The 27,500-nt window shown below is 43.5% G+C and overlaps 2 protein-coding genes across 2 annotated transcripts in view; one reads left to right on the top strand and one right to left on the bottom strand.

Annotated features, from left to right (window-relative positions):
* Nucleotides 1-17,994, top strand: part of slc22a31 (solute carrier family 22 member 31) — a gene marked incomplete at its 5' end in the record, with an annotated part of 18,814 nt that extends 820 nt beyond the window's left edge. The window contains 8 exons of the mRNA XM_083662087.1: nucleotides 3,516-3,619; nucleotides 5,529-5,683; nucleotides 10,811-10,979; nucleotides 12,627-12,772; nucleotides 13,550-13,658; nucleotides 14,349-14,563; nucleotides 14,988-15,099; nucleotides 15,815-17,994. Of these exons, the coding sequence (XP_083518213.1) occupies nucleotides 3,516-3,619; nucleotides 5,529-5,683; nucleotides 10,811-10,979; nucleotides 12,627-12,772; nucleotides 13,550-13,658; nucleotides 14,349-14,563; nucleotides 14,988-15,099; nucleotides 15,815-16,256 (1,452 nt within the window). The 3' untranslated portion in view covers nucleotides 16,257-17,994. The remainder of the gene's footprint in view (nucleotides 1-3,515; nucleotides 3,620-5,528; nucleotides 5,684-10,810; nucleotides 10,980-12,626; nucleotides 12,773-13,549; nucleotides 13,659-14,348; nucleotides 14,564-14,987; nucleotides 15,100-15,814) is intronic.
* Nucleotides 17,995-19,048: 1,054 nt separating this feature from the next.
* The window catches only part of dpep1 (dipeptidase 1), a gene marked incomplete at both ends in the record, with an annotated part of 10,835 nt that continues 2,383 nt past the window's right edge, over nucleotides 19,049-27,500 (bottom strand). Inside the window, 8 exons of the mRNA XM_083662475.1 lie at nucleotides 19,049-19,258; nucleotides 19,824-19,959; nucleotides 21,010-21,085; nucleotides 21,216-21,300; nucleotides 22,971-23,147; nucleotides 23,314-23,383; nucleotides 24,410-24,560; nucleotides 25,238-25,370. Coding sequence (XP_083518601.1) covers nucleotides 19,049-19,258; nucleotides 19,824-19,959; nucleotides 21,010-21,085; nucleotides 21,216-21,300; nucleotides 22,971-23,147; nucleotides 23,314-23,383; nucleotides 24,410-24,560; nucleotides 25,238-25,370 — 1,038 coding nt within the window. The remainder of the gene's footprint in view (nucleotides 19,259-19,823; nucleotides 19,960-21,009; nucleotides 21,086-21,215; nucleotides 21,301-22,970; nucleotides 23,148-23,313; nucleotides 23,384-24,409; nucleotides 24,561-25,237; nucleotides 25,371-27,500) is intronic.

The following is a 27,500-nucleotide window of genomic DNA, read 5'->3' as shown; positions in this document are numbered from 1 at the left end:
TGCTGTGTGTTTACCCTGCCTCTTAAGACACAAAATGGCTGCTGTGAAAAAGGACCTAAATAAACCTACTAATTTATTTGGTCCAGTCTAGTCAGAAACATAGGCCTACCACTCAATAATAGCTGATCAGTTGACAGTTGGACGCCTGTGTGTGTGGTAATGAAGACGGTTATTCACACTGTTAATTCAATATTTGCCTATTGTTATCTAGGTCAAACTGTTAACTGTTAGCTAAAACATGTCAGCCGTTTTGATGCCCGAAGCTTGATCATCTCTGTTATCTGCAACTCTGTTTCCCAAGGTCGAGATAACAGCTCAACCAGGCCGTGAACTAATGACTTCCCCATACATTAGTATGTATGGCCTATTAACCGAAGTGTGTGTGTGTGTGTGTGTGTGAGTGAGAGAGAGAGAGAGAGAGAGAGAGGTGTCTGTCGGTTCTTCAAGAACTCTTTTGGTTCTTGGACTTTAGAGATGTCTAAACTGTTGACCTGCCTTTTGGCAGGAGTGCAGTATTGGCACTCCTGAGCACAGAAGATAGGCTTAGTCTAATGTGTCCTGTTTAAATAAGCAACGTGATCTTGTTTATCTTTTCCACAGTCTGTCTCAACAGTCGTGTGCTATTCAGGATCCATCCCATTCTGCAAATATTGGTATAGGATCTTTACCCCCCCCCAAAAAAACCTCAGCATAACTTGGTGCAAACGCCACACACAGTAGGGCTGTCGAATCGAATCGTTGACCGTTGAATCGTTTACGTTGAAATTAAAATGTATGGATTTTAAAGCACTTTATAAATAGAAAAGGGAGTTGTGATATTTATCTGACTGCTTGTATTATTATTAATTGATGAAAAAGTAGCCATGTGCAGCAGTAAGAATATAGAAAATGGAGGATGTTCTACTTTGAGCTGTATCGTGAGCGATGCATCGTGCAATCGAATCGTGAGGCCAGTGGAGATTCACAGCCCTAACACACAGACACACACACATACACACATACACACACACACACACACACACAGATGCACACGCACATACAAAGGTACCACCATACTAAAAACAGAGTATTATTTACTTTATGCAGTCGTTAAAACCACAATTGAGTGTGTGGTTGTTTGTACATGCTTAAAGGAACAGCTCACCCAAAATACATATATTCCCTCTCACCTGTAGTGCTATTTATATTGTTTTGTGTTAGTTGCCTGAGTTTTGGAGATATCGTCCACAGAGTTTCTGCCTTCTCTCCAATACAATGGAACTGGATGGCACTCGGCTTGTGGTGCTCAAAGTGCCAAAGAAATACATTTGATAAACTATTTTCTTTTGACTGAACTACACCCGCTAGCTGCTAGCTAGTTCCTACATGACACTGCAAAAGAAAATAGTTCCTACATGAAACTGCTCACAACAAAGTCTGTGCATTATTTTGAGTAACCAGGTCATGATTTCTGGAAAGAGACGTTGCTGTTGAGTTTATCAAATGTATTCTTTTGGCACTTTGAGCACCACAAGCAGAGTGCCATCCAGTTCCATTGTATTCAAGAGAAGACAGAAACTCTGCGGCCGATATCTCCAAAACTCAGGCAACTAACACAAAACGATATAGATGGATAAATAGCACTACAGGTGAGAGGGAATATATGTATTTTGGATTTCAGGTTGAGCTGTCCCTTTAAAGGCAGGCGTTTTTCTTTCTTTCTTTTTAGAGTCTCAGTATGACGATTAATATGACTCTGGGACAGAGGGCCGATATGTTTTTTTTGCGGGGGTTCCTATCTGGAGGAAACCCCAGGTGAGCACGGGGAGAACATACAAACTCCACACAGAAAGGCCCTTTTTGACGAGCCCACCTGGGCCAGAGACACTGAGGACATGGGGATGGGGACACACCCTCAGCGCCCACAGCATCCCAGGCGGGAATCGAACCCAGGACCTTCTTGCTGTGAGGCGACAGTGTTACCACTGCGCCACCGTGCCCCCGATACGTCGGGGTTTAGATTGTAGGTCCAGATGACATTCTGTCTCATAATAATAATAAATAGCTGCATATGAGAGGACATCAGTCTGTAAACAATGAAGGAAGAGGCGGTTGGCTGTTGGCTGTCTGTCCCAGACTCATATTAGTTGTTGTCAGACTGATAGACTCTGGCTTCCCACATTGTGGAGATGAGGATTGCTAACCAGGACAAAGTCATGCTGCGTAACAAACTGATTTGTCATCAAAAAACTCTTGATGTTTGCAACGCAAGTTGTGACTAAATTGCCCCACTAGATTCCCTCAGGTTGTTTGTCTGTTTTAATCGTGGAACTTATCACGGACCAGGAAGCCCCAGACCTCCACGTCCCTTCCTGTGACCCTGATCCTTCGCCAGTAATGGCTTCCTCTCTCCATGACTTCACCAGCCAGGAGACAAAGGAAAACTTGAATAGAGTATAGAAATATGTGAAGACGTGTGTGTGTGTGTGTGTGTGTGTGTGTGTGTGTGTGTGTGTGTGTGTGTGTGTGTGTGTGTGTGTGTGTGTGTGTGTGTGTGTGTGTGTGTGTGTGTGTGTGTGTGTGTGTGTGTGTAAAACTTGAATAGAGTATAGAAATATGTGAAGACGTGTGTGTGTGTGTGTGTGTGTGTGTGTGTGTGTGTGTGTGTGTGTGTGTGTGTGTGTGTGTGTGTGTGTGTGTGTGTGCGTGCGCGTGTGTGTGTGTGTGTGTGCGTGCGTGCGTGCGCCTGCGTGCGTGCCAGTGTATACATACCGGTAACTCTCTTACTGTTCTCACCCAAAATAGAATAACAGTGTAATTGACTTAGATGCTTTGATGCGAGGAGTGGTGGCCAGCAGCCACGTGAGATGATGAAGACACACCATCAGGACTTCATGCATGATCATCATGAAGCTACAACCAGCCTTTGAGATAGCACGATGAGACAGTGAGGGAGGACGATCACAGACGGAGGAGAAAGGAAGGAGGACGAGGAGAAGAGGAGGGGAAATAATGTCCACACAGGCAGGGAGTGCTGTGCTATTAAGCAGGCACAGAGCTGCTGGCACACTCTACTTTGAGCAGCACTCTGTTCTAATGTAATCATACTGTCAGCAGACACCTTAATTCAATCAGCGAGGACATGATCTGCATTCCTCCTCACTCACTCGCACAAAACACTCTGTGTTTGTCTCTGCTGCCATTCTCTCCCTCCACATGTTCTGTCCTCAAATTACAATGAATGTTGCAGCTTCACATTTTGTTCATGTTCCTTTTTAAGGACGTGTTGTGTACCCAACAAATGAACAAAGGTGTCCATTATGTAAGGACATGTCCAACAAACGTGTCCATTATGTAGCTCTTGATAAATGCTCATTGCTGTCCTGTCCAAGTTGTCTTAACTTCTCAAATGATGACCATGTGATGACCATGCTCGCTCTTTGAGGAACATTCTCCATAATCTATTATAGCAACGTTGATTCACTCATAAAATGCATTAAACTGCTGTCTTCTTTCTCTCTGTGTGTCCATCTCAGTGGGACCTGGTTTGCAGTAACTACTGGAAGATACCTCTGCAGCATATCTGCTTCATGACAGGGTGGATTCTGGGATACATCCTCCTGGGCACATTGTGTGACTGGTAAGTAATTATGTTTCACATGTGTTGCGTACCTGTATTGTTATGTCACATCGAAACATAGACCTGGGCAGTATGGTTGAAATCAATATCACGGTAATCATAAGGATTTTAGAAATGCCGATTGCCAATGCTGAGACGATCACATTGCGTCTATAAGGCCATGTTCAGACTAGGAGGCCAAATCTGATTTGTGAACTTTAATGACCTATTAATGATTCTATCCAGATTGGTTTTATGAGTCTTGGTGCTCCAAGTCTGATTTGTGTCACTTGTCCCAAACCACATATGGAGGTCTGGACACACAGATCCGACTTGAACACTTGGCCCAAATCAGATTTGTGGCAGTGTGTGGACACACTCCCAAATCAGATTTGGGAAACCAATCAAGATAATGATGATTAATGACTTTAGCAGCAAATCGGATTTGCCTGTAATGTGAACATAGCCTTAGTTAAATATTCAACTTTGTTGAAGAACTGTTCTGGACTCTGGAGTCAGAGGTTTGTCTTTACTAGAATATACATTTATTAAAAGGAGTCTCATGATAGGAAGAGATGGTGTTGGTAAATGCATCAAAAGCTGTTTTCCAACCGCCATAAAACACCAGAAGAAGAAGAGGAAGATATACGAGGCATGATGGTCAGGACCTTGTAGCGTTCATTGATTGTGAGGCGCAGGATCCTTCTTGATTGGAAGGAGACTTGTCCGCCGTCTCACACACGGTGGATTCAGATGTTTTTGGCTTTTATTAAATTAGAAAATATTAGGTACACCTTGTGTGGGTCCACAGATAAACTTTATAAGACATGACAACCTTTTCTTGATCGGGTTGTTCTCAAAGGGAAACCCCCTTCTCCCAATGTACCAGTCTGATTCAAAGCCTGCCCCCTCCCCAACTCCTGTCAACTCCTCCAGACTGGGACTGACTTTGTGTCATATCTCTGTTTATAAATTGTGCCGCTTTTTGTGTGTATTTATGTTTTTTTTTTTTTTTTTGGGGGGGGGGGGGGGGGGGGGTGGACTGTGTTTATTAGTTAGTTTTCCGTATTGTGTGTTTAATGTATGGATGTTTTTTCTGTTATTTTTGTAAGAAAAACTCTTTTGAAATCCATAAAATAAAAGATAAAACTGAACACAGCAGAAGGCTACGCACACGTCTTCCCAGGGAAACAGATTGAACCAGTCCTTTATGTACTGTATGTTCCACGGATGTACACGATGTGCTGACAGAGAACAGGTCACCAAAGTAGAGTTAAAGCAGCAACACGTTATCTCTTCAGTTAGAGGCAGCTTCCATAGATATCTCAAGAGACATCCAGGATCCACTCTGATAACAAGACCTCTGACGTAGTAAGTTCTGACAACAGTGAGGTCACCATACATTCCATGATGAAACCTTACATTCCCTGAGCTGCGCCCAGTTCAGCTCTTAATACATCATGTTCAAATTTCTTCCACAAACTTGATGTTCATCCCGTTGAGCTGCCTGCTAATGTTAAGTGTGATGTCAAACTAAACTCAACATTGCTTACTAATATTCTTTAAGATTATTTTTTTTGCACACTTAAAAGTGCATCGGACAAAAAAAATCTGTCTACACTTGCATAATTCTTTATTGCAAACTTGTTCCTTTCTCCATTTCTTGTGTTTGTTTCCATGTGAATGTTTCGTACCGGGTCAGTGAAGTAAAATTTGCTTATTATCAGTTTGACAACCGATCATGTTGATTGATCACAAATGAATAAACGATAATCTTGAACTATTTCCCAGTATGTGTGACCGAGAGATGACGACAGACAATCCAACTGATGACACATTTTGTGTTGTGTGTGTGTGTGTGTGTGTGTGTGTGTGTGTGTGTGTGTGTGTGTGTGTGTGTGTGTGTGTGTGTGTGTGTGTGTGTTTCCAGGCTGGGTCGTCGGCGAGGCTTCCTCCTGTCCATCAGTCTGTCCAGTCTGTTGGGAGTGGCGGTGTGTGTCTCCAACAGCGCCGTGGTGTTTCTGCTGCTGCGTCTCTGTCAGGGAGCCATGCTGGCTGGGGTGTTAGTGTCCTCCTACGTTGCCAGTGAGTCTCCTGCAGGCTGCACCGTCACAGAGGCAACACACTTAAGGCCGTGTTCACATTACAGGCAAATCCGATTTGCTGCTAAAGTCATTCATTATCATTATTTTGATTGGTTTCCCAAATCTGATTTGGGAGAGTGTCCACACTGCCACAAATCTGATTTGGGCAAGTGTTCAAGTCGGATCTGTGTGTCCAGACCTCCATATGTGGTTTGGGACAAGTGACACAAATCAGACTTGGAGCGACCAGACTCATAAAACCAATCTGGATAGAATCATTAAGAGGTCACTAAAGTTCACAAATCAGATTTGGCCTCCTTGTTATTATCCCACCTGCAGGGGGGGGGGGGGGGGGGGGCTCTGCTTCTTCACACGCGCTCAGTGGCTCGCTTCTGTTTATACTCTTGAGAGAGTACTTTCAGATTCCTGTGCGTTCTCAATGAGTCTTTTGCTGGCAATGTACTTATGCAAATGTGTTTTTTAAACCAATGTTTTACAATATACAATTTCCCATCTGGCGGACGCTTTTATCCAAAGTGATAAACAACACATTACAATGCATGAGACTTTAGGTAGGATGAGAGTCCAGCAGCAGTTTGAAGACTTGCTCCTCTCTGCGAGATGGGTCGAAAGAGAGGAGAGCGGCCCTGTTAGCTGTTAGCTGGCGTCAGCATGCTGAGCTGGTCAGGCTCAGAGAACTGATTACTGATGGTAGAAACCATATCCGTAAAGAAGGATGTTAAGAGATCAGCAGCAGGGTGGGAACTTTGTCATTTTAGATGCAAGATCATTTGACCTTCGGACTCACATTTCTTACAAGGTCACATGCCAGCAGGGCACAGAGGCCATCGCTCTGTTGACATGGTGAAGACCACTGACGCTTTGAAAGCAACTGACAGTAGCAGGCTGCTAGCAGGGTGGGAGGGGCCATGGAGGCCATGGTCTCATGACCTGTGTGTAACTGACACGCTGGTCAGCAGTGAGCGAGCTTTGAGGGTGGAGGTTGTTCAAAGCTGAAAATAATTTCAGAGCATCTTTGCCGCTGCTGATTTTCTCCTGATATAAGTGGTCTTTGTATTTTTTTTTAGACGGGAGGAGAATGCAGATAGGAGAGTCTGATAGTCACTGAGGTTTAGAATCAGAATCAGAATCAGAATCACTTTTATTGCCACAGTATGCAAGTTACATACGAGGAATTTGTCCTAGTGTCTGTATGCAGCGTAGCGGTCACATCAATATACAGAGATAAGAAGTAGGAGGATAACTAAAGACAATCACAGAGTTGCAAGTGCAATCAAATCGAGTAAATATATACAATATGTACATGAGTGGTGAAGTGTTCTGTGGATGATAGATATGAATTTACGTTGAATTTACATGAGATTTACAGACTACCGGTAAGGTAAATAAACGTTAAACAGGCAGTGGATTTACATGAATTTACAGTCCCAGTTAAACAGGCATTACATTAGATATGAGTTACAGTTTTATGGGGGGGGGGGGGGGGGGTTCAGTTGAGTTTTGGAGGAGGTAGTGAGTTTGTGTGTGTGTGGGGGGGGGTTGTTGGTGTGGAGGAGAATGCAGATAGGAGAGTCTGATAGTCACTGAGGTTAGTGGGTTCTCTGGATTTGCACCGTTTTCTCTCAGCTGCTCTGAGCCTCATCCCTTGCTCTCTGATGACAGCGGGGAGCCATGGTGGACTAGTGGGGGTTTAGTGAGCAGGTTTGGATGAGAGAGAGGGCACAGTTTGTTTAGAGAGAGAGGTGGCTAGCGATCAGCAGAGTGTGGCTGTAGCCTCATTCACATGGAGTTTAGGAGAACTCATTATGAGAGGGCAATGCATGGTAGCTGAGACCTCATCAGAGAGCTGAGCCGATGTGAGGGACCAGACGTTCCGTCGGAAGGAGACCATTTGCGGCGGAACATGAAGATGTTCCCGTCAGGAAACTGTGAATTGAATTGAGTCACAATCAGATGGAGTTGTATTGGCCACTCTGTGTGTGGGAGCGGTGGAGACGGTCAGACGAGGACAGAAGTGAAAGGAAGTCATTCACTTGGGGTTTGACCAGATGGATATTCATCATGTCCCCCAAGACATATTCATGTTCCCCATGACGATCAGTGGGGTGCCATCTTCAGGCATGGCTGAGAATAGCATGTCCAGAAAATCCTCAGCTGTAATCTGACCTGCTATGCTCTTTACCATAACTGTAGTCAGGGGTTACCAAGAATGGGATGTGTTTCTGACCAAAAGACTGTCAGACATAGTCCAAGATATATATGTTTCATAGGCTAGTATAATTTACCAGTGAAGCTGCACATAATTATATATAATTATAATATAAGTCCTTAATCGACCATATAAGTCTTATATGGTCGATGGTGATATGAGATGACAAGTCGAGCCATAAAACACTGTTGTGCCACTAGCAATGGAGTAGAGTCATGCTTGTGAAATACTTGTTTGCGACCCACTATGATGCTGTCTGACCATCTAGTTAAGGTGCGTTCACACCGACCTATTAAAGTTTTTCGCGGGCATTGAGTTTACATACAAAGTCAATGCAAACGAGCGATTGAGCGTATATTCGCCCGGGAGAAAAATCGCTGGACGTCCGAGCGACAGAGACAGAGCGATAGGGCGAAAATTCGCTCGTCGCCCGAGATGAAATATCCCAACTCGAGCGACATTTCGCTGCCATCAGTCGCTCGCTGTTCAACGCTGATTGGCTGCCGTGTGAGAGCGAGTCAAGGATCACACTGGCTTGGAACAAACCGCTGGTTTATTGTGTGGCAACAAACCGCATTGACAGCTGATTGACAGGCTGACAGCTGACATGAAGTGAAGTCTGTACTACCGGTATAGAGCTCGCATTAGGAGCACGCTGATAGGCTTAGCTTGTAAACAACTACGGTTGCTCGTAGTGGACAAACATCATGACATTGCGTAACGTTATAGCCCCCAGATGTCCGTCAATTCTTGTGCCTGTTGACGAGCGATTTAAACACAGCGACAGAGCGATTCCAAAGGGTTGAATCGAGCGACAGAGAGAAAAATAAATATCTCTGTGTGAACACAGCTTTAGGAGCATTTTCTTTTCAAATTTAAACAAATCTATTTGATCATGAAAGTGGACCAGTGGCCAATTGAGAGATAACTGCTCCTTTCAGCCTCAGTGCCAGAGCCAAATGAAGGAGAGCAGGCTACATTTGACACTACATAAATATTTGATTGGTTGATTGAAAATAAAAATAAAACCTACAGCAGATGCATATGGTGCATGTCATTGTTGGGTGAAAACATTGTAACTCGTGTTCCTCAGACCTTTTATAGGATGGGGAATTTTAATTCTACAATCGTTGGGTTTGTGAAAACTGTTTCAAAATGGAGGAAGTGGAACTAAAACATGAATTGTTGTCAAGCTGAAAACAAGACTGTTTTTCCTTTGTTCCTGAAAAGTAGCTTTCTTTCACCTAACAGCAATATGCAATACTGGAGGGAAGACCAATAGAAAATGAGCAAAACAGACTTCTACTCAACTTTCTTTCTTCTCTCTGCAAGTGGTTTTGAACTTTTGACTGTACATATGAAAGTCTAACTTCACTTCAAAATGCCAGTAGGGATGTAGCAGTCCAGAAGCCATCGATAGTGACGACTAAAGTGTTTTCTTTCTGGAACTGTGCGTCCACGGGCAGACTCGAGCGTCACTCTGGACCCAGGCAAATCACTTTTGTGTTTGTAGAAGAGTCAAATAGTAGTCATTCCTGGGTGTGGGAGTAGGTGGTGCTAGGTACAGCTCAGCTAGAAGAGTGTCTTCTGAAACACACACACACACACGCAACACACACACACACACACACACACACACACACACACACACACACACACACACACACACACACACACACACACACACACATCTTCCCTGCTTCTGACATGCATACATACTCCCACATTCCTGTGAGGTCAGCACTAGATTGAGTCCAGATTTCCTCTTTTTCGGCCGGACCGGCGCTGGGCAGGGTGGAGGCTTGAGAGGAATGTACAGTATGTTTCTCAGCGGGGGGGGGGGTGACAATAGCAGGACAGAACAGGAGGCAAGGAAGGGAGCATGGAGGGAGCCTAGGAGGTAGCTAGCGCATGCGGGTTGGGGTGGGGGTCAAAGTTCATCGGAGTCTCGCACAGCTTAATGCTGCAATGTGTACGATTTCACCAAAATGTAAGTTTAAACATTAAAAAATGGACCAGAATTATCAATAGGATCTTGAGAAACAACGGTTTCGACGTTATGTCAAAGACGTCTACCGGTATGTATTGTGTTGCAGAGATATCTAACATTACCACCAGCTGGCCCCCGTCTGTCCTTTCCTGTAATACCACTTCTACCTCAAGGGGCGCTAGTCAGTCAATGTAGTGTCGAGTCTGCCCTCAGTATAGGAAGAACTGAAGTAGAGCTGTGGAGACACTCCCGAGGCGGATGTTTTGCTGGAATTACCATATCTATCAAATGGAGCCTACTTGACAAAAAGCTTGAATAATCCACTAACAACCTAAGTTAGACCACCCAAATCTGTGTTTTTAGCTGTGCCACTAGGGGCAGCTTTCTATCCATTCATCCATCCATCTTCAGCCGCTCAAACCATCTCAGGCAAATTTGAATTCCAATCTAGCTAAAAGCAAAGAAAAGTGCATGCAGTGCCATTGTTTTCCTTTGTGGAGCGGTAGGAGCTGAAATGCAGCCCCCTATTAGTTTGGGTCATGTGGCCTATAATTATGACATATTGCACCTTTAACACACACGCAAACAACCTGACAGTCAGTCAGTACGTAGCACAGTTCAAATGAGACACAACTTGCTTTGACTGATGATACCAGACCAACAATGAACTTTGAATCCAGTGACGTCTCACTTGAAGTTCTACTGCAGTTTAACATCTTGAACCAGGCTTGTGCTCATGTTTTAATGCATTGGTCTCGCACATAATGTATTGGTTTTGCTTTAGCTAGGTTACCACACTATCTGTCATCACCCACCCTCTCTTCTCCACCCCCACCCTCCCTCCTCCGCCCCCACCCTCTCTTCTCCGCCCCCACCCTCCCTCCTCCGCCCCCACCCTCCTGTCTCAGGGTTGGAGCTCTGTGACCCGTCTCATCGCCTCATGGTGGCCATGGTCAGTGGCTTCTTCGCTGTGGGCGCCGAGCTGCTGCTTCCTGGCATCGCCGTTCTGTGCCGCGATTGGCCCGTTCTCCAGGCCGTGGCCACGCTGCCTCTGCTGCTGCTGCTTTCCTATTGGTGGTGAGTCAGGAAGACATGTTTGGATATGGAGGAGGACAACGCTGTCTGTTTTTTGAGTAGTAGTGTTAACTTATAGTATGTATTTAAAAAAATATATATATATACGTTTTCTGTGAAAGTCATTATCTCATTCAAACTTTTCCACTCGCCTCTTGCAATCACATCTGCAGCTAGGAATGGGAACCATTATAAGCCATCAGCATCAAATAAACACTATCTTACACTGCATTCACATCACATGCTACCACATCTATTGGAAAAACAAATGTCCTATTCAGTCAGATGATGAAGTTGGAAAGTCTGAGGAAATGTTACTACCTTGAGTTTCAGATTTGTGATGCAACAATAACCTTTAACCTTATCAACAAGGCAGAAAAATAAAATGTTGTGTCATTCAACTACTAAAATTTTCAATCTTGTATCATATCTGATACTATCAGGATGGGAATTTTGTCATTTTAGGGGCGTGGCCATCTGTCCTTCGGCATCACAAATGCCCATGCCAGGGCACAAAGGTCATTGCTCATGACATCATGAAGAGTGATTTTTCTGACGTGTGTTAAAATGAGCCAAATACACATCCTTTGCATAGGGCAGGCTACATTAAACTGAGACCACTGGTGCTTTTAAAGCAACTGACAGTAGCAGGCTGCTAAGGCAACCCGTTTTCACTCCGAGCGCGTAGCATATTGACGCTTTGTCCCGTCCCTTGTGCGTCGCTTGTTACTAACATGGTACCCTTGAGCGACACATGAAACGACTTGGGCTTTCCGACTAAACTCAATGCAAACCCATGGAAGTAATATTTGACGCTTATGGCAACTGCTCCCCTATTAGCCTAACTGCTCCCCCATTAGCCTAACTGCTCCCCCATTAGCCTAACTGCTCCCCCATTAGTCAACTGCTCCCCCATTAGGGTCTGGAGGACCTAACCTCTCCCAGACCCTAACCCTAAACCTAACCTCTCCCACCCCCCATGCCTAAACCTAACCTCCCCCAGACCCTAACCCTAACCTCTCCCACCCCCATGCCTAAACCTAACCTCCCCCAGACCCTAAACCTAACCTCTCCCACCCCCCACGCCTAAACCTAACCTCCCCCCAGGCGCTAATGGGAGAGCAGTTGACTAATGGGGGAGCAGTTAGGCAAAGCGTCAATATGCTACGTGCTCGGAGTGAGAACGTGTTGGCTAAGGGCACTGCCAAGGTGACCTTAGGGATCTCAGGGCATCACGGCCAGAGGGAGGGGCAACGCAGGCCATGGCCTCTGTGTCATTCCCACCCTGGATACTATTCATGTACATATCTGATGCACCTTCTCTCCTCGTTCTCATAAATAAACTGGCAGCATTGTTTGTAGCAAGTGCTTTTAAAAAGCCAAAAGCAGCCAAATCCATATCCTCCTCCTCAGGACATTATGTTCGTTTATCATTTGTCTCATGGCTTTGATTTTCTGTTGAAATAGCATGCGAATGAATGCAAAGCTGTTCAGCAGCTGACTTGGGAAGTCCCAGATGTCAGATCCTCCCACCAGCACGTCTGTCCACTTTTTCACACTCTTGAGTGTTGTGGAGAATATGAGCGTCTGTGTGTCTCTGTGTGTTGTGTTGATGTGCTTTTGTTGTGTTGATGTGGTGTTGCTCCTCAGCTGTGCATCAGTGTTTCCTGAGTCTCCTCGCTGGCTTCTGGCCACAGCTCAGATCCCCCAGGCCAAGAGGAGCCTTCAGGACTTCTCCACCAGGAACGGTGTGTGTCTGCGGGATGAAATCTACCCTGGTGAAACACTGCTGTCAGGTACGTACGCACGCACGCACACACACACACACACACACACACACACACACACACACACTCACTCCTCACACTCTCTCTCTCTCTCTCTCTCTCAATTCAATTCAATTTCAATTAGCTTTATTGGCATGAAAAGACAGTGCTTATATTGCCAAAGCAAACATACATATTAACAATAATACAAGAATAAGGAAATTATAATAAATGTACAATAGAATCAAAAATATATGTACATTCGCTCTCTCTCTAGGTTGTACCTATTTTTTTTATCTACTTTTTTACTTTTTTATACGGTATATCTAAATGTTTTCATATGTTGTCGTGTGATTTGTTATGCATGTTTTTAAGCTCCTAGCGCCCCAATTCCAATGCCGTTTCTACTGCAGATGGCAAATAAACTGACTGACTCTGGTCTGACCTCTGAACTACATCAGTTTGAAAGAATTGCTGTCTTGAGAATGTCATGTTTTGGTAAATCCATCTGTTGTGGAGATCAGGACATGTTCTGCCTGTCGGTCCTTCATGAATGTACACGTCCTGTACCCAACACTGGCCTGAAATGACATTAGAGGAAATCAGAGCATGTTATTTCTGCTGAAAGGCCGCCTCTGTTGGCTTTAATAGCAAGGAATTGATTCTCGTGTTACCGCACCCATCCTGGATCCTGCACCCACGCAGGGACTAAAACGTGGGGTGGAGTGGATCTGGAGTGCATTTGTGTAAATTATGTTGCTTTTGTTACAGTTGTCTCTCTCTCTCTCCCTCTGCTTGTCTTTATAGAGATCGATGTGGCCTGTGGAGAAGACTGCCAGCCCAGCTACCATTCAGTTCTGGAGCTGCGTCATACTCGTGTCATCTGGAGGAACTGCCTCATCCTCAGCTTCACTCTGTGAGTGTTTATGTCAGGTCACCTGCCTTGTTCCTCATGCAATAAGACTGGCCAGGTGAAAAGCACCATCCATTACTGAGTTCATCTTTTAAATTCATTCAAGTCATGAAGACAGTATAGAGGAAACAGACCGCTTCAAGAATGATTTGAAGCCTTGAGACAGCTGAGACAGACTGAACAAAAAGGGAAGGTTACATAGGGTTGCAGAATTCTGGGAATATTCAAAGTTGGAAACTTTCCATGAAAATGAACATGAATATATGGGAATTAAGGGGAATAAACTGGACATTTTAGGCTAATTTATAAGTGAAAAAAGTGAACAGCGAGCACACTCCAAAAAATGTATAAATAACTTTGGTGCAAGGCACATATAATATCAAGTCACAGCAGAAAAGGCCAGCACACAAAAAAGTCCTTTCAAAGGTTTAATACCTGTAGTCTGGGTAGGGCAGCAGCACAGCAACAAACAAGTTTAGGCACGTAGGCCTTCTTCTTCAAGGCCTACGTGCCGAAACTTGTTTGTTAAACTACCCTCCATATGTGGTTTGGGACAAGTGACACAAATCAGACTTGGAGCGTCCAGACTCATCAAATCACTCTTGATAAAGTCATTAATAGGTCACTAAAGTTCACAAATCAGATTTGTTCTCCTAGTCTGAACATGGCCTAACTGCCTCGTCTCCCCTGCAGGTTCATTGGGACGGGGATCCAGTACTGTTTCACCAGAAACCTGCACAGCTACTCCACCAACTTCTACTTCAGCTACTTCCTGCGCGTGTTCACCGGAGCGCTGGGCTGCATCTTCCTCTGCTTCACCGTCGACCACTTTGGTCGCCGTGGAATCCTGCTGCTCTCTGCCATCGTCACTGGACTGTCCTCACTGCTGCTGCTGGCTCTCACTCAGTGTACGTTACAGTCCTCCTCCACTCAACTCCTGCCTTCAAACCCCTCTGTCCTCTTTAAGGACTTCCAATATCGTTCACTCACATCTCCTGCTTTACTGTAATATTTCAGTTTATATTCTAGATCTCTTTTATACGCATTTGTTTTTACTTTATTTATTAAGATTTTCAGGGTAGGAAGAGTGTATTTGTATTTGTTACTCCACCAGATGGAGCCAGAAATAACTGGAACTAACAATCGACTAGTTTCTTCATGTGGTGAAGGATCTTCAGTCAAAATCCTGAAAAAAGTCTAGAAGATACAGTTTTGTAGATATTATATTTTTGTAGATTTTGGACATATACATTAGAATGCACTGCAGTCCTCATTTTTCTAAGTGCACACTGAGAATCAATGTAATGATCTGTCTGTTGTCCTTTCTGTCAGACCTGCACGGAGGCCTGGTGCTGGTGTTGTCTGTTATGGGTCTGTTGTCCTCGCAGGCCCTCGCCATGCTCAGTGCATTCTTCGCCAGTGAGGTGATGCCCACCGTGGTTCGGTAAGTGCTGCTGTAGCTCTGTCTGTCCTCCAGGCGTGTGTGAGCAAGTATATCTGCTTGTTCCTTTTAGAGCCCCACCGATATATCAGCCCACCGATATTATCGGCTGATATTGGCCAGTAACCGATATATCGGTATCAGCCGATATGTTGGTCGATATTGCCGCTATTTTTATTCTTTTATTTTTTAAGTTATAGACAGCATGGTGTGTATATTTGATCCTTTTTCTTAACCCAAGTTATATTTTATATTTGTTCTATTTGTGTTTTTGTATTTCTAGTTATTTATAATTATTAAATTCCCAGTGAAGTTTACTGTTTCATTGCATTGATGTCAATTTGGACAATAAAGTTTATTGATAAACTGTAAAATATCCTGCGTACATTACATATCTCAAGTCATGTCAAGTCATATCTTTGTCAAGTGTTTGATATTTGAGGGATCATTGCAAAAGAAATTGTGTAATATAATGTGTATAATATAATATAAGAATATCGGCCGATATATCGACATCGGAATTTTTTTACTCCCTAATATCGGTATCGGCATTGGCCTCAAAAATCCAGTTATCGGTCGGCCTCTAGTTCCTTTGCTTCAGACAAGATATGAATTGTTGTGTGAATGATTATATGTTCATCCCTCTCCCCCATATAATTTTCTTCCTTTTTCCACTCCTCCACCCTGCCTTCTCTCTGCCTCCCGCTCCTGCCCTCAGAGGTGGCAGCCTGGGCCTGGTGCTGGCCGCGGGCTGCGTGGGCATGGCCGCCTCCTCTGTGATGGAGCTCCAGAACAACGGCGGCTACTTCCTGCACCACGTCATCTTCGCCTCGTTCGCGGTCCTCTCCGTGCTCTGCATCATGCTGCTGCCCGAGAGCAAGCGCAAGTCCCTCCCCGACTCGCTGAAGGACGGCGAGAGCCAGCGGCGGCCCCCTCTCTTCCTGTCTCGGGACAGGGACAGCCTCCCGCTGCTGCGCGCGCGCCCCGGGGTCTCGGAGTACAACCCCGACAACTACTCCCGCCTGGTCTCCGCCACCAGGAGGATGTTGACTATAGATACTTTGCCTTATAAGCTCGCCGTGCCCCCTCACCCCCCTCTGCTGTCAGCTGGCGGGGGGCGCGGGCAGGAGAACGGGGCGCTGCGGGAGGAAACGTCCTAACGGCCGAGACCCTCCTCATCCTCTCCTGTCCAGACTGTGATTATCCTCAGACTCCTTCACACGTTACCTCTTAAGACACTTTCTACCATCGTCAGTGACATTATGCGTTGCATTATCTCGTCAGTCATTGGCTGATTGTAATTCGCCAGATGAATTTACCTGGGCTTGGACACGTCGTGTGTGATACCTAGCATTTTAAGCTATTATTGTGCTGTGACTTTGTTGTTGGTGGTGGTGGTGGTGGTGGTATTTCTCTGAATTCAGTTGATCATTTGACTTTGACTAGAATGTTGTTATCCCTCTCTATGTGAGTGCTGTGAGACTCCCTCTTGACATGCAGCATGTTATGTGTTTTTTCCTCTCTCTCTGTGGTAAGTTCCCTGGAGAATGAGAACGCTCTTCATATAATCAATAGACTTGTGTGGAAGTGAGGTCACACTGTTTATCTGAAGCTGAATGGTTAAGATGCCAGTCTCAACAGAGAGGAACCTGCTCAAGCATGCAAGTGTTGTTGACCATGTGAGCATTCTGTCTGTCTGTCTGTCTGTCTGTCTGTCTCTCTGTCTGTCTGTCTGTCTCTCTGTCTGTCTGTCTGCCTGTCTGTCTGTCCGTCTGCCTGTCCGTCTGTCAGCTCATCTGATTGACCGGTGTCGCGCTGCTGAGAGGAGCTCCAGGAGAACCAGGAAACACACATTTGATTGAAACGCTTGTAGTCTGGTCTGTTTTGTATTCTATTTGTAAAGCAGACGAGAGAGCGCCTAATGAAGCAGCAGTCACTGAAAGATGAACCTAAAAGAGTCAAATGACGTTTTCCTTTGGCAGTTTCTTTTTTTTTTTTTTTCATGCTTGCTTGAGCCATTGTCAAGTTCAGTTATTCCAAATATTTTCCCTGGATTATTTCGCCAAATGATTATGTCAGAGTGTGAAATGAACATCAGCTACCAAACAAACACTGCTAAATAAGACACTTTGGTAGGAAACCAGACATTATTCTAAGAATCTAGCTGCCTGTTAAAATTGTGAATGTGGCTGGTGAATTTCCAAATGTCCTCCTAACCACTGTGGGCAAGTTAGTCAACAATTGAACAGTGAACAATTCTTCAGTCATGACTATGAAGAATTGTTACTTTGAATGAGATTCTTGAATAGTCATGTTAGTGAAATATGACATGGTGTCATAGGGCCTTGTGTTTCACAATTTGACAACTTAAAATGTTCATTTATAATTGAAGGGCATTACAGATTTTTACAGAACCTGCATTTATTTGCCTGAATGGATGGTAAACAATGAGGTCATGTATCAGCAGGCCTCTAGATGCGTCGCTGTTTATTTCTCTTACTGAAAAGCTGCATGCTTCAAACTTTTTTATGTACCGTATTTATTTTTTATTATAATTTTTTTCTTAATGGCAAGTGCACAACACAGTATGTGACCGGCCTCCAGGAGATGTTCTTGCATCACTAGTTTTGGTTACTGTATGAACGTAGGTCGTCACTGAGCGCCGATCACGTTTTGTAGCATTCTCTCCAGCAGGCGGACATAGGTGCTTTTCAATTGACTTGAATGTCCAAAGAGCCTCAGTCAGGTAACTTACCTTTTACCACTAAGTGTTTTAAACTAAAGGTCAAATGCATTTTTCTCCCACACACCTTGTGTAACATGTTGCATGTGTGTTTCTCTCTCTCAGCACTAGATGGGGCTCTTTCCTCAGATATGTGATCTTGATGCTTCTTGTGCCTGTGTTGACGTTGAAGAGTTTTTGTGTATGTGAATTCAGATGATAGTTGTGAGATTGAGTCTACTGTATGTATGTGTCATTGTCCCTGTGAGTTTAAAATAACATTTTGCCAACAACAACCTCTCTCTGTCTCTCTCTGGGGGGGGGGGGAGCAATGTAGCTCGGATCACGGCCATTTTCGTGACTATCTTGCATGGTTCTGACGCTATTCTGCTCTGACCATATCTGTCCACAGACAGACCGGCAAACCTGGTAGCCTACTCAAAAAGGCTTCTGTGGTCGTCCCCGCTACGAGAGCTGTCTCCAGGAGGACCACATGATGACATGATGACACAAGGTGACAATACCATCCCCACTGTTGCTGCTGGTAGAAGTGTGTGTGTGTGTGTGTGTGTGTGTGTGTGTGTGTGGGGGGGGGGGGGGGGGTGGTCGGTGTCTGGCACAAAACCACTAACAAGTAACCCAACTAGAAAACAGGCTGTTCCACTGACATGAGCTTACCCCCCCCCCCTTCATACGTCACTTTAAAGCATATCTTATGATTCATGTGTGTCTTGTATATAGATGCTTTTCACAGAATTGTCAGTCCTGTCCTACTGTACTAGCAAACATTGCAACAGGAAGTGAGCTGGGGTTCAATTTAGGGGTTCAATCTTTATGTTGTTGAATTGAGACGTCTATATTGGACTTATATGGACGTCTATATCGGCACTTTTGACTTTTGTGTGTGATTTTGTCTCAGTATTTTTTTGTCTTCTGACTATTGATGTGACCACATACAGTACATGTTCAATTCAGTGTACAGTATGTACTCTGACTGATTCTGATTAAAGAGCAGCAGCTGTTCAGTGTTTCCAGCACAGAAAGGAAATCTGGAAACTGACATTTACCTAAAAGCAGGTCTGGAGTCTCTTCCGCACATGTGGCTCTTCCAGATTTTATTATTAATATTTACACATAAACAGTTGAGGTGTGGATGTGTACATATGCCAGATGCAGGTATACACATATTCTACATGAATATACAGCATATAGAGAGAGAGGTGTGTGCATCTATAGAGCAGCTGGTGTGATCAGACTGTGGAGAGCCAGAGTGAGCAGGAGGGTGAGCAGACTGAGAGACTGGGCAGCTGCAGCGCTGGGGGCAGGGCTGGGGTCAGGGCCGGGGTCAGGGTAACCGTAGCTCGTCCTGCACGAGTTCTTCACTTCATCGTACGGGATCGGCACATCATCTGGAGCGTGGCTGTTCATGTTGTCCCGCACCTGAGAGACGCAGGATTGGACAAGACAAGCAAAAACACATCTAAATCAGGGTCTAAATCACCAGTCTAATTTAACTTTATACAGGACTTATTATTAAATCACCAGATTCATTTAACTTTATACAGGACTTCTTACTGGAACATCCATCAAAGACATTTTGCCTGCATCAAAATGTAGAAATGAGCAGCGGTAGTCTGTCTTCACTTGGTACAGATTGCAAAATTGGGCACATGCTGCTCACACCTTGCCAGAGGGGGCAGTACAGGACAGTGTTGTACTGGACAGCTCCCAGATGTGAATGTATGTGTTTCTCATGCATATCAACACTCATTATGCTAATTACATGGATACAAATTCAAATATAAATCATGTATAAAATATAAATATAAAATTCAGCCATCTCTAGACTTGTTACACAGAAACACACTCGGTGTGTGTGTGTGTGTGTGTGTGTGTGTGTGTGTGTGTGTGTGTGTGTGTGTGTGTGTGTGTGTGTGTGTGTGTGTGTGTGTGTGTGTGTGTGTGTGTGTGTGTGTGTGTGTGTGTGTGTGTGTGTGTCCCTCACGTTCTCTGCCATTCTCAGCACTCGGATCAGGTTGTTTCCCAGAGCTGATTTGACCTCATGGTCAGTCCAGCCTCTCCTCAGCAGTTCAGCCACCAGGGCAGGAACCTTGGACACATCCTCCAGACCCTCTGGTAATCTGACAACACGACACAGTCAAACAATCATGTGTTCATGTGGGTGTGTGTGCAGGAATTACCTCCAACCTTTCACCTACATGTAATAATTTAATGTTGTTAATGTCTGTTAAAATATCTCTTCATAGATTTGTCTGGAATAAAACAGGTTTTTATTACTTCTTTAGCATTCACACTTAGTCCATGTAAAGCAAAGGTAAATGTGTGTTTTGAGTTTGTCACACCACAGAAACATGTGTTATTAACCACCCAGCCCAATTTAAACGATTAAAAATGTCACCAAGTATATAAAATTTAATTTCAAAAGCATGAAAAAATCTGCAGTAGCCTATACGAGGGATCAGCCGAGCAGCATTTTGGTAGCAACAGCAATGGAACCCTATGGAGCACAAGTGGCGCGAGGCTTTAGTGGCTGACTAGCCAGTTAACTCTGTTTACATTTTAAAAACTGCGACAGTTCACACAACTTTAACACGACATGCATATATTATACATCAAACTCTTGAGCTACTTCTGCTCTCACTCAGAATGTCAAAATATAAGCGATGTGATGTATAGTTTTTGAGATAATGTTTGTTTGACACAACTCATACTATTAACTGCCGCGGGGTTCCGCATTTCTGGGTGGCAAGTGACGTCACGCTGATCCCTCGTATTGATAGTATTCTGTTACATCACCACACAGCCACCTTAATAAAATATATATATAATATAAGAAAATAACAGGTGATTGTACTCAATTAACAGGTGATTACAATCAAGCGACACAAACAGCCAATGAGCTGTGTGTATTGTAGCGCCATATTGGTAGGAAATGCTTGTGACATCATGGGAATACTATGAATACTCAGCTCTGTTGGCTCCCTCACTGATTGTCCCCATTCATTTCACCTGAGTTCCCTCCTCACTCCTTATTTAAAGTCTGCACGTTTTCAGCAAGTCATTTCTAACATTTTCCAACACGTGTAATGTGTTTAGAAACAAATCTTTACAGGGACTTTAACTTTGCCAACAGCTTATGATTATTTATTTATATTTTTTGAATTACTCACCTTGACACGCCATCATAATCTCCACCAAAACCAATGATGTGGGCCCCAGCCACTTTCTTGATGTGGTCAAAGTGATCTAGAATGAAAATAATGGGCACAGTGAAACAGTGGGTTTGGAAAAGGGCTAAAAAGGCTGTTAGCATGTTAATGTTTCATCTGGGTTCTTCTAGTGGTCTTTGTGCAGCGAAAGGTCAGAGGTAATTTACTGGCAACGTCAGAGATGTTCGCCTTGGGGCTGCAGGTCACATAGTCATTGTAGAAGTTCACCATGACGATGCCTTGCGTTTCATTCTGGGGAGACAGAGATAGGATGTAATTTGACAGGGAAAATGTCATTTTTGCTTCTTTTTTTTTGTCAGATAGGAGACACGCGTGTGACTGGACTGGAAGTGCAGTTCACAAGCAGGAAGTGGAGTTCACCGACAGGCCAGTGGATGGCGTGATTTGGGCCAAGAGACAAATACAAAGTCAGTGATGCAAGCGTATGGTATTGCCCGTTATCTCTCGCAAGATGCACCTTGATTTTACTGAGCTGCTTTTGATCTCGTTATTGATATTTTATAGAGCTACATGAATGAATGAATGAATGAATGAATTTATTTGGTGATAAAATAAAAGAACACAACAGTACATATAGTAATGAAAGAACAGACAATATATCAATCACCGAGGATAAAAACACAAAAAAGCCCGAAGGCTTATTTCCATTGTGGTCCTCACATAAAACATATAGTAAGAGTTAGTTAGTTATACTTTATTTATCCCCTTGGGGAAATTCACCCTCTGCATTTGACCCATCCTCTACTAGGAACCTTCCTAGAACTAGGAGCAGTGGGCAGCCACTGTGCAGCGCCCGGGGACCAACTCCAGTTCTTTTTGCCAGTACCTTGGCCAGGGGCACTGACAGGAGTATTAACCCTAACATACATGTTTTTCTTGACGAGGCATAAAAAACATAAAACACTTAAAACAATTTAAAAAAAAAACATAAAACAACGGAGAGCGGTTACATTAAAGGAACTCAAGATCAAACAAATAGCAGCAGATAAAGCAAATAGCAGCAGGGCAATGTATCACTTATAAAAAGAATAAAATAAATAAAAAGGCTATAAAATAAATGTAAAGTGCATTGCCATGGAGCCAGTAATTTAAAGTGCATTTCTATGGAGCCAGTACTTTAGGGCTCTTTTAAATCTGGTCACAGTAGTACTTGCTTTTATTTCCCTTGTTAGATTGTTCCAGTGAACTGCTGCACTGTACCTGAAGCTATTTCTCCCCATCAGACTTTTAAAGCGACAGGGTATAAAATCTGTCGACCTACCTCGAGTAGCATGCTGATGTGTTTCTCGTACAAGTAAGAAGTAGTTTAGTAGGTACCTCGGGACCTCATGTAAAGCGATTTTAAAAGTGAGCAGCATAATAATACATACATAATACAATATAATACATACATAATAATACAATGTTGTTTGATTTATTGATTTATTTTATCATCTATTTTATTGCCTTTATTCAGGAACCTGTTATTATGCGTCCTTAGGTTATGTTGGACACATAATCCTTTCAATCCTTTGAAGGGCTAATTTCACGCAATAAAAATGAGTGTGTTATGAGATAATGTAGTGGAAAGATTGATTGTTTTTCAGCCTCTCCAAAACACCTGCAGAAGGTGTGACTTGTCATGAAATGTTTTGTCATTTTGTCCAATTTTGATTGCAGTCTTGTTGGCAGCTTGTTGTCAGCTTTCCCATTTTTCATTTCTAACCTCATCTCATTAATTTCACACACTTGGTTCCAATTGTTATGCATCACCCTTATCCTCCTCTCCCCTCCCCTCCTCCTCTCCCCTCATCTCTCCCCCTCCCCTCCTCCTCTTCTCCTCCCCTCCTCCTCTCCCCTCATCTCCTCCTCTCCCCTCCCCTCCCCTCCTCTCCTCTCATCTTTGGTATTCCCCAGCTCACCACTCTCCGGAGGATTTCGTCTGGCACGTTCCTCTTGTGCGGACAGACAGAGTAGGCGGAGGAGTGGCTGAAGATGACCGGAGCAGCAGACATGTCCAGCACCTGGTTCATCACCTTGACGGTCACATGGGCCAGGTCGATCAGCATCCCCAGACGGTTCATTTCCACAATCAGTTGCTGTGGGTAGACAAGAAGTTTGACTGTTATAATGAGCATTCCCAAACTCTTTTAATATTTTCTCTGATATTTAAAAGTGTGTTCATCCAGTACATTCAGTAACTGTTGCCACTGTTATTTAAAAAGTAATGTCCCCCCCATCCCTGCTTAGTGCTTATACACTGACCTTTCCAAATGAAGACAGGCCGTTGTGCTCAGACGGCTCTGATCCGGTGTCGACACGCCAGTTATCCGCCCTGACAGGACAGACCGTTGTTAACATGTAAGTAACATCACAGATGTTACTGAGGAATGGCAGATTTTATTTCTTAAATCTATAGGTTCCATGTAACCTGTTACATCTCCTGGAAACATACTTCCCATTTGTTCATCTGTGAGTTTATTCCCCAAAACATTCGATGCCGAGCTGAGTCAACAAACTGGCCCAGCTGTAGCGATTTATTAAGTGCAGCTTGGAATGGACTTAATAAATCGCTACATTATTATTATAATAATTATTATATATGTTTTTTTCTTCCAGAGACCCCCCAAAATCTTGCTGTTGAGCCTTTTAGGGGGTCTCGTGTCAATCAAGGGGCCAAGACCCCCCGTATATCACACAGTGGTCCTAACCCTGGACTATGTCTTGTCTGCTGTATGTTAAATCCTGTAATTACATACAATCATACAGTATTTACTGCATATATACCAAACAAACAAACAAACAAATAGGTAGGCTAAGTAAGTAAACATAAATACATTCCAAAGGTGCAGATGGCAGCTTTTGTTCCAATTCCTTGGACGTTAATATCGTTTCACACAGAATGACTGTTGTTGGCAAAATGATCTTTTGTGAAGAATCAGCAGTGAGCTGTTGTGTGACGGTGGTCAGGTGGATCATTTACTGTGTCAAACCACATCCTATTTTCTTCCAGAGAACCTGATACATCTCACACACACACACACACACCTGGAGAGGACCGCTCAGCGGGCCAGCAGGAATCCCCCGGACTCTCCACAACACAACTCTAAACAGGTTTAGTATGACCTGAATCAGCAGGAAATCCCCCGGACTCTCCACAACACAACTCTTAACAGGTTTAGTATGACCTGAATCAGCAGGAAATACCCCACACATGATGCTCGGCTGCTCTATCAACTTTTCTGCAGCATCCCACATGCTGTAAGGAGCTACACGACCAACCATGTGAGACACATTATATGCATCCAAAAGACAGTGTGTTAACGAGACAAACAGTCATATGGAAGGCAATTAGACCTACCAGGGTGTGTTGCAGGAGTGTGTGAGGGTGAGGTAGCGCACCCCTAGGTGGTACATGGTGCGCAGGGTGCCCAGACTGCTGTCAATGGAGTGACCTCCCTCTACCCCGATCAGACTAGCGGTCCTGTTCTGCTGGAAGGCCTCCATGATGTCTGTTTAGTGCAGAGAGACGAGAACTTCAAGTGATCAAGATGAAGACATAACGTGATGCTTCCAACCATCAATGAAAGGCGAAGAAGACGATTCCAGTGTGACGGGAGTTTTTCTTCTTTCCGGCATTTACTTACTGCTTTACATCACTGCAGACAGCTTTCCATGAATCCATGAGTCTTAGTGGTTTTTCAAAGTAAATATTTTCAAAAAAAAATATATTACAAATATTACAAGTTACTCCCAGTACAGAAGAGGGCAGCAATTTAAAGGTTGGTTGAAAAACTTGGTTGAACGTTTTATTTTGGCAAGGGAACCAAACACGTAGTGAACTGAAAACTTTAGCTTGACCTTTCGAAATGTAAGCGTTTACTATTGGCATTCTGATGCAAAAACATGCTGCAAGATTGTTTGGTTGCTGTTTATTAGGCAAATTAATTAAATTTAATTAAATTTAATTTAATTTAATTTAATTTAATTAAATTAATTAAAATTCTTGGGAGTTGCCGTTTCTATGCCGTTTGAAATTTAATGGGAGTGAATGAACCTGAAAGATATGGCAAAACTGATTAAGAAAATATCTATAATGTGAAAAATTAATTAAAAAAATCTCACGCTGGGATTGCCCTTTCCAGTACATGAATGTCTCTGTGACAATGTTAAAGTAGTGAAATATCACCTTGGCTGCTGGTGGCAAACATGAACGTCTCTGGGTATTTCTGACACATCCTGTGGACCACGTCTATCTGCTCCAGCGTCTGTCTGACGGCGTCTTTGTACTGAGTGTCACACGGGACATACGCAGACCAGAACTAAAAGAGGAACAAATGAATGAATGAATGAATGAATTTTATTATGGATAATGCAGACAAACATCCAAGGGATAACATGAAAAGTGTTATACACTTATTTCCATCATGGTCCCTGATCTTAAGAACATGACATACAGTAATATAAGAGCATCAGATAAAACAATACAAATCAGACAAAGGATAAACGGAACTTGAGATTAAAACAAACATACCATAAAACAACGATAAAAACAATAAAACAATAAAAGGAACTAGAAATTAAAACAACAGGGTTGTTGCATTGCATAGGGTTTGACCATTGACAGATAGCTAGCCCGACCGGTGTGAGCACAGTCAGCGCTCCCGGTCCTCGCTGCTCGTTAAGGATTTCCAATAGGCGTTATTCTGATAAACTGGTTACATATATGTTACGTTCTCACCTGACAAATATTAAAACTTTAAAACAGTTTGGAGTTTTTTTAGCTTGAAAACAGCTTTTTGGCAAGTCTAAATGACTGCGGTAGGCGTACTCTACTTCCGTGTTTAAAACCGGAAAGACGATTATGAAATGACGTCAGGCAGAAGCGTCCTTGTATGGGCAAAGAATAAGGTGAATAGGCAAAGTAGTCCAGTAAAAATGTCACTTGACCTCACACTAATTGCAACAAAACCAAACTCAACTGATTTTGTATCCTCAATATGTCCTCAACGAAGGAAAAAAAGTGTTAAGGAAATGTATGAAGGGAAAATTTTGAAAATTACCTATATGATGCTACCAAAAACGTTTTTTTATTTATTTTTTAACATTTTTTTTTATTTTTTATTTTATTTTTTTTATTTTCTCCTTGAACCAAAAAACACATACAGGATATAAATGATGAGATTTATGGCACATTAAAAAAAAAAAAAAAAAAGGCTTCCATAGGCTTCCATAGGCTACCATCATATTTAGGTCATTTTCAAAACTTTCCCTTCATACATTTCCTTAACACTTTTTTTCCTTCATTGAGGACATAATGAGGATACAAAATCAGTTGAGTTTGGTTTTGTTGCAATTAGTGTGAGGTTGACCCACATATTTGCGTAAAATGCCTGGACTAAAGGAAGGCAGAGAGAAACAGAGAGAGGAGGGGTGATGACTTGACTTGGAGCCTACAGGGCTGCCTGTCTGTATCAGCAAGGTCAACCTCATGCAGTGGGTGAAAGTTTGTTTTGACCTCCGTGTGCTGTGGAGCAGAGGGGGAAGAAATATCCTCCTATGTATGTGCGTCTCCATTTCTGCATGTGTGAGATGTCTTATGACTACCGTAATAACTCATAGCATTAATTATGTGTATGCAATTATAGCTTATTGATTAGGAAATGCCAATGGAACTTCAATTTTCTACAACACCGGGTGTCAGAGCGCTCTATGACCTCTCTATTTCCCCCATACAATAGCCTAAGTAACCCATTCACCTGTCAAACGCTAGCCTAGGTAAACCCAGCCCCCACGTGACCTGCTCTCTCAGTTCCCAGTGACTGAGAACAGGTCTGAGAGCAGGTCACGTGGGGGATGGGTTTACCCAGGCTAACCCTACGCCACAGTCCTTAAATGCAGGCAGATCCACACCTTCACACATTGGAGCTCAATCAGTTATGCTCAGTCATCACTTGGGCAGGTTATGCATATTCTAAATTCCATCCATCCAACTTCAACCACTTATCCGGGGGATCGCGCTGCATCCGAGCTGCCAGGCATGAGGAAGTCAGTGCAAGTTGTGAGCGGGGAGGGGAGGGCGAGCCGAGCAAGGCGCTGAGGAAAAGAGAGTGCTTCTGAAATTCCTTAAGTACACTTTGAAGGTCAAAATGTCAACCTGCTCTAACATGGTCTACGGTGAATTGGGAAGATACCCACTGTACATTGACATTAAAAAAAGAATGATTGGCTACTGGGGGAGCCTCCTAAATGGTAAAGAAACCAAACTTAGTAGGAGTATGTACAATTGTTTATTTAATCTGTCTGTTTCGGGCAAATATATTGCACCATGGATAACATCTGTGCAACAAACACTACATGATTGCGGTCTCTCCTACATCTGGCTGGAACAGAAGTGTGATAATATCAAATGGCTTAAGACGCTTGTCGAGCAGAGGCTAAAAGACCAGTTT

Source organism: Poromitra crassiceps (assembly GCF_964638095.1).
Source record: "Poromitra crassiceps genome assembly, chromosome: 28".
Classification (NCBI taxonomy): domain Eukaryota; kingdom Metazoa; phylum Chordata; class Actinopteri; order Beryciformes; family Melamphaidae; genus Poromitra; species Poromitra crassiceps.
The sequence above is the reverse complement of the archived record's forward strand: the minus strand, read 5'-3'. Positions and strand labels throughout refer to the sequence as shown.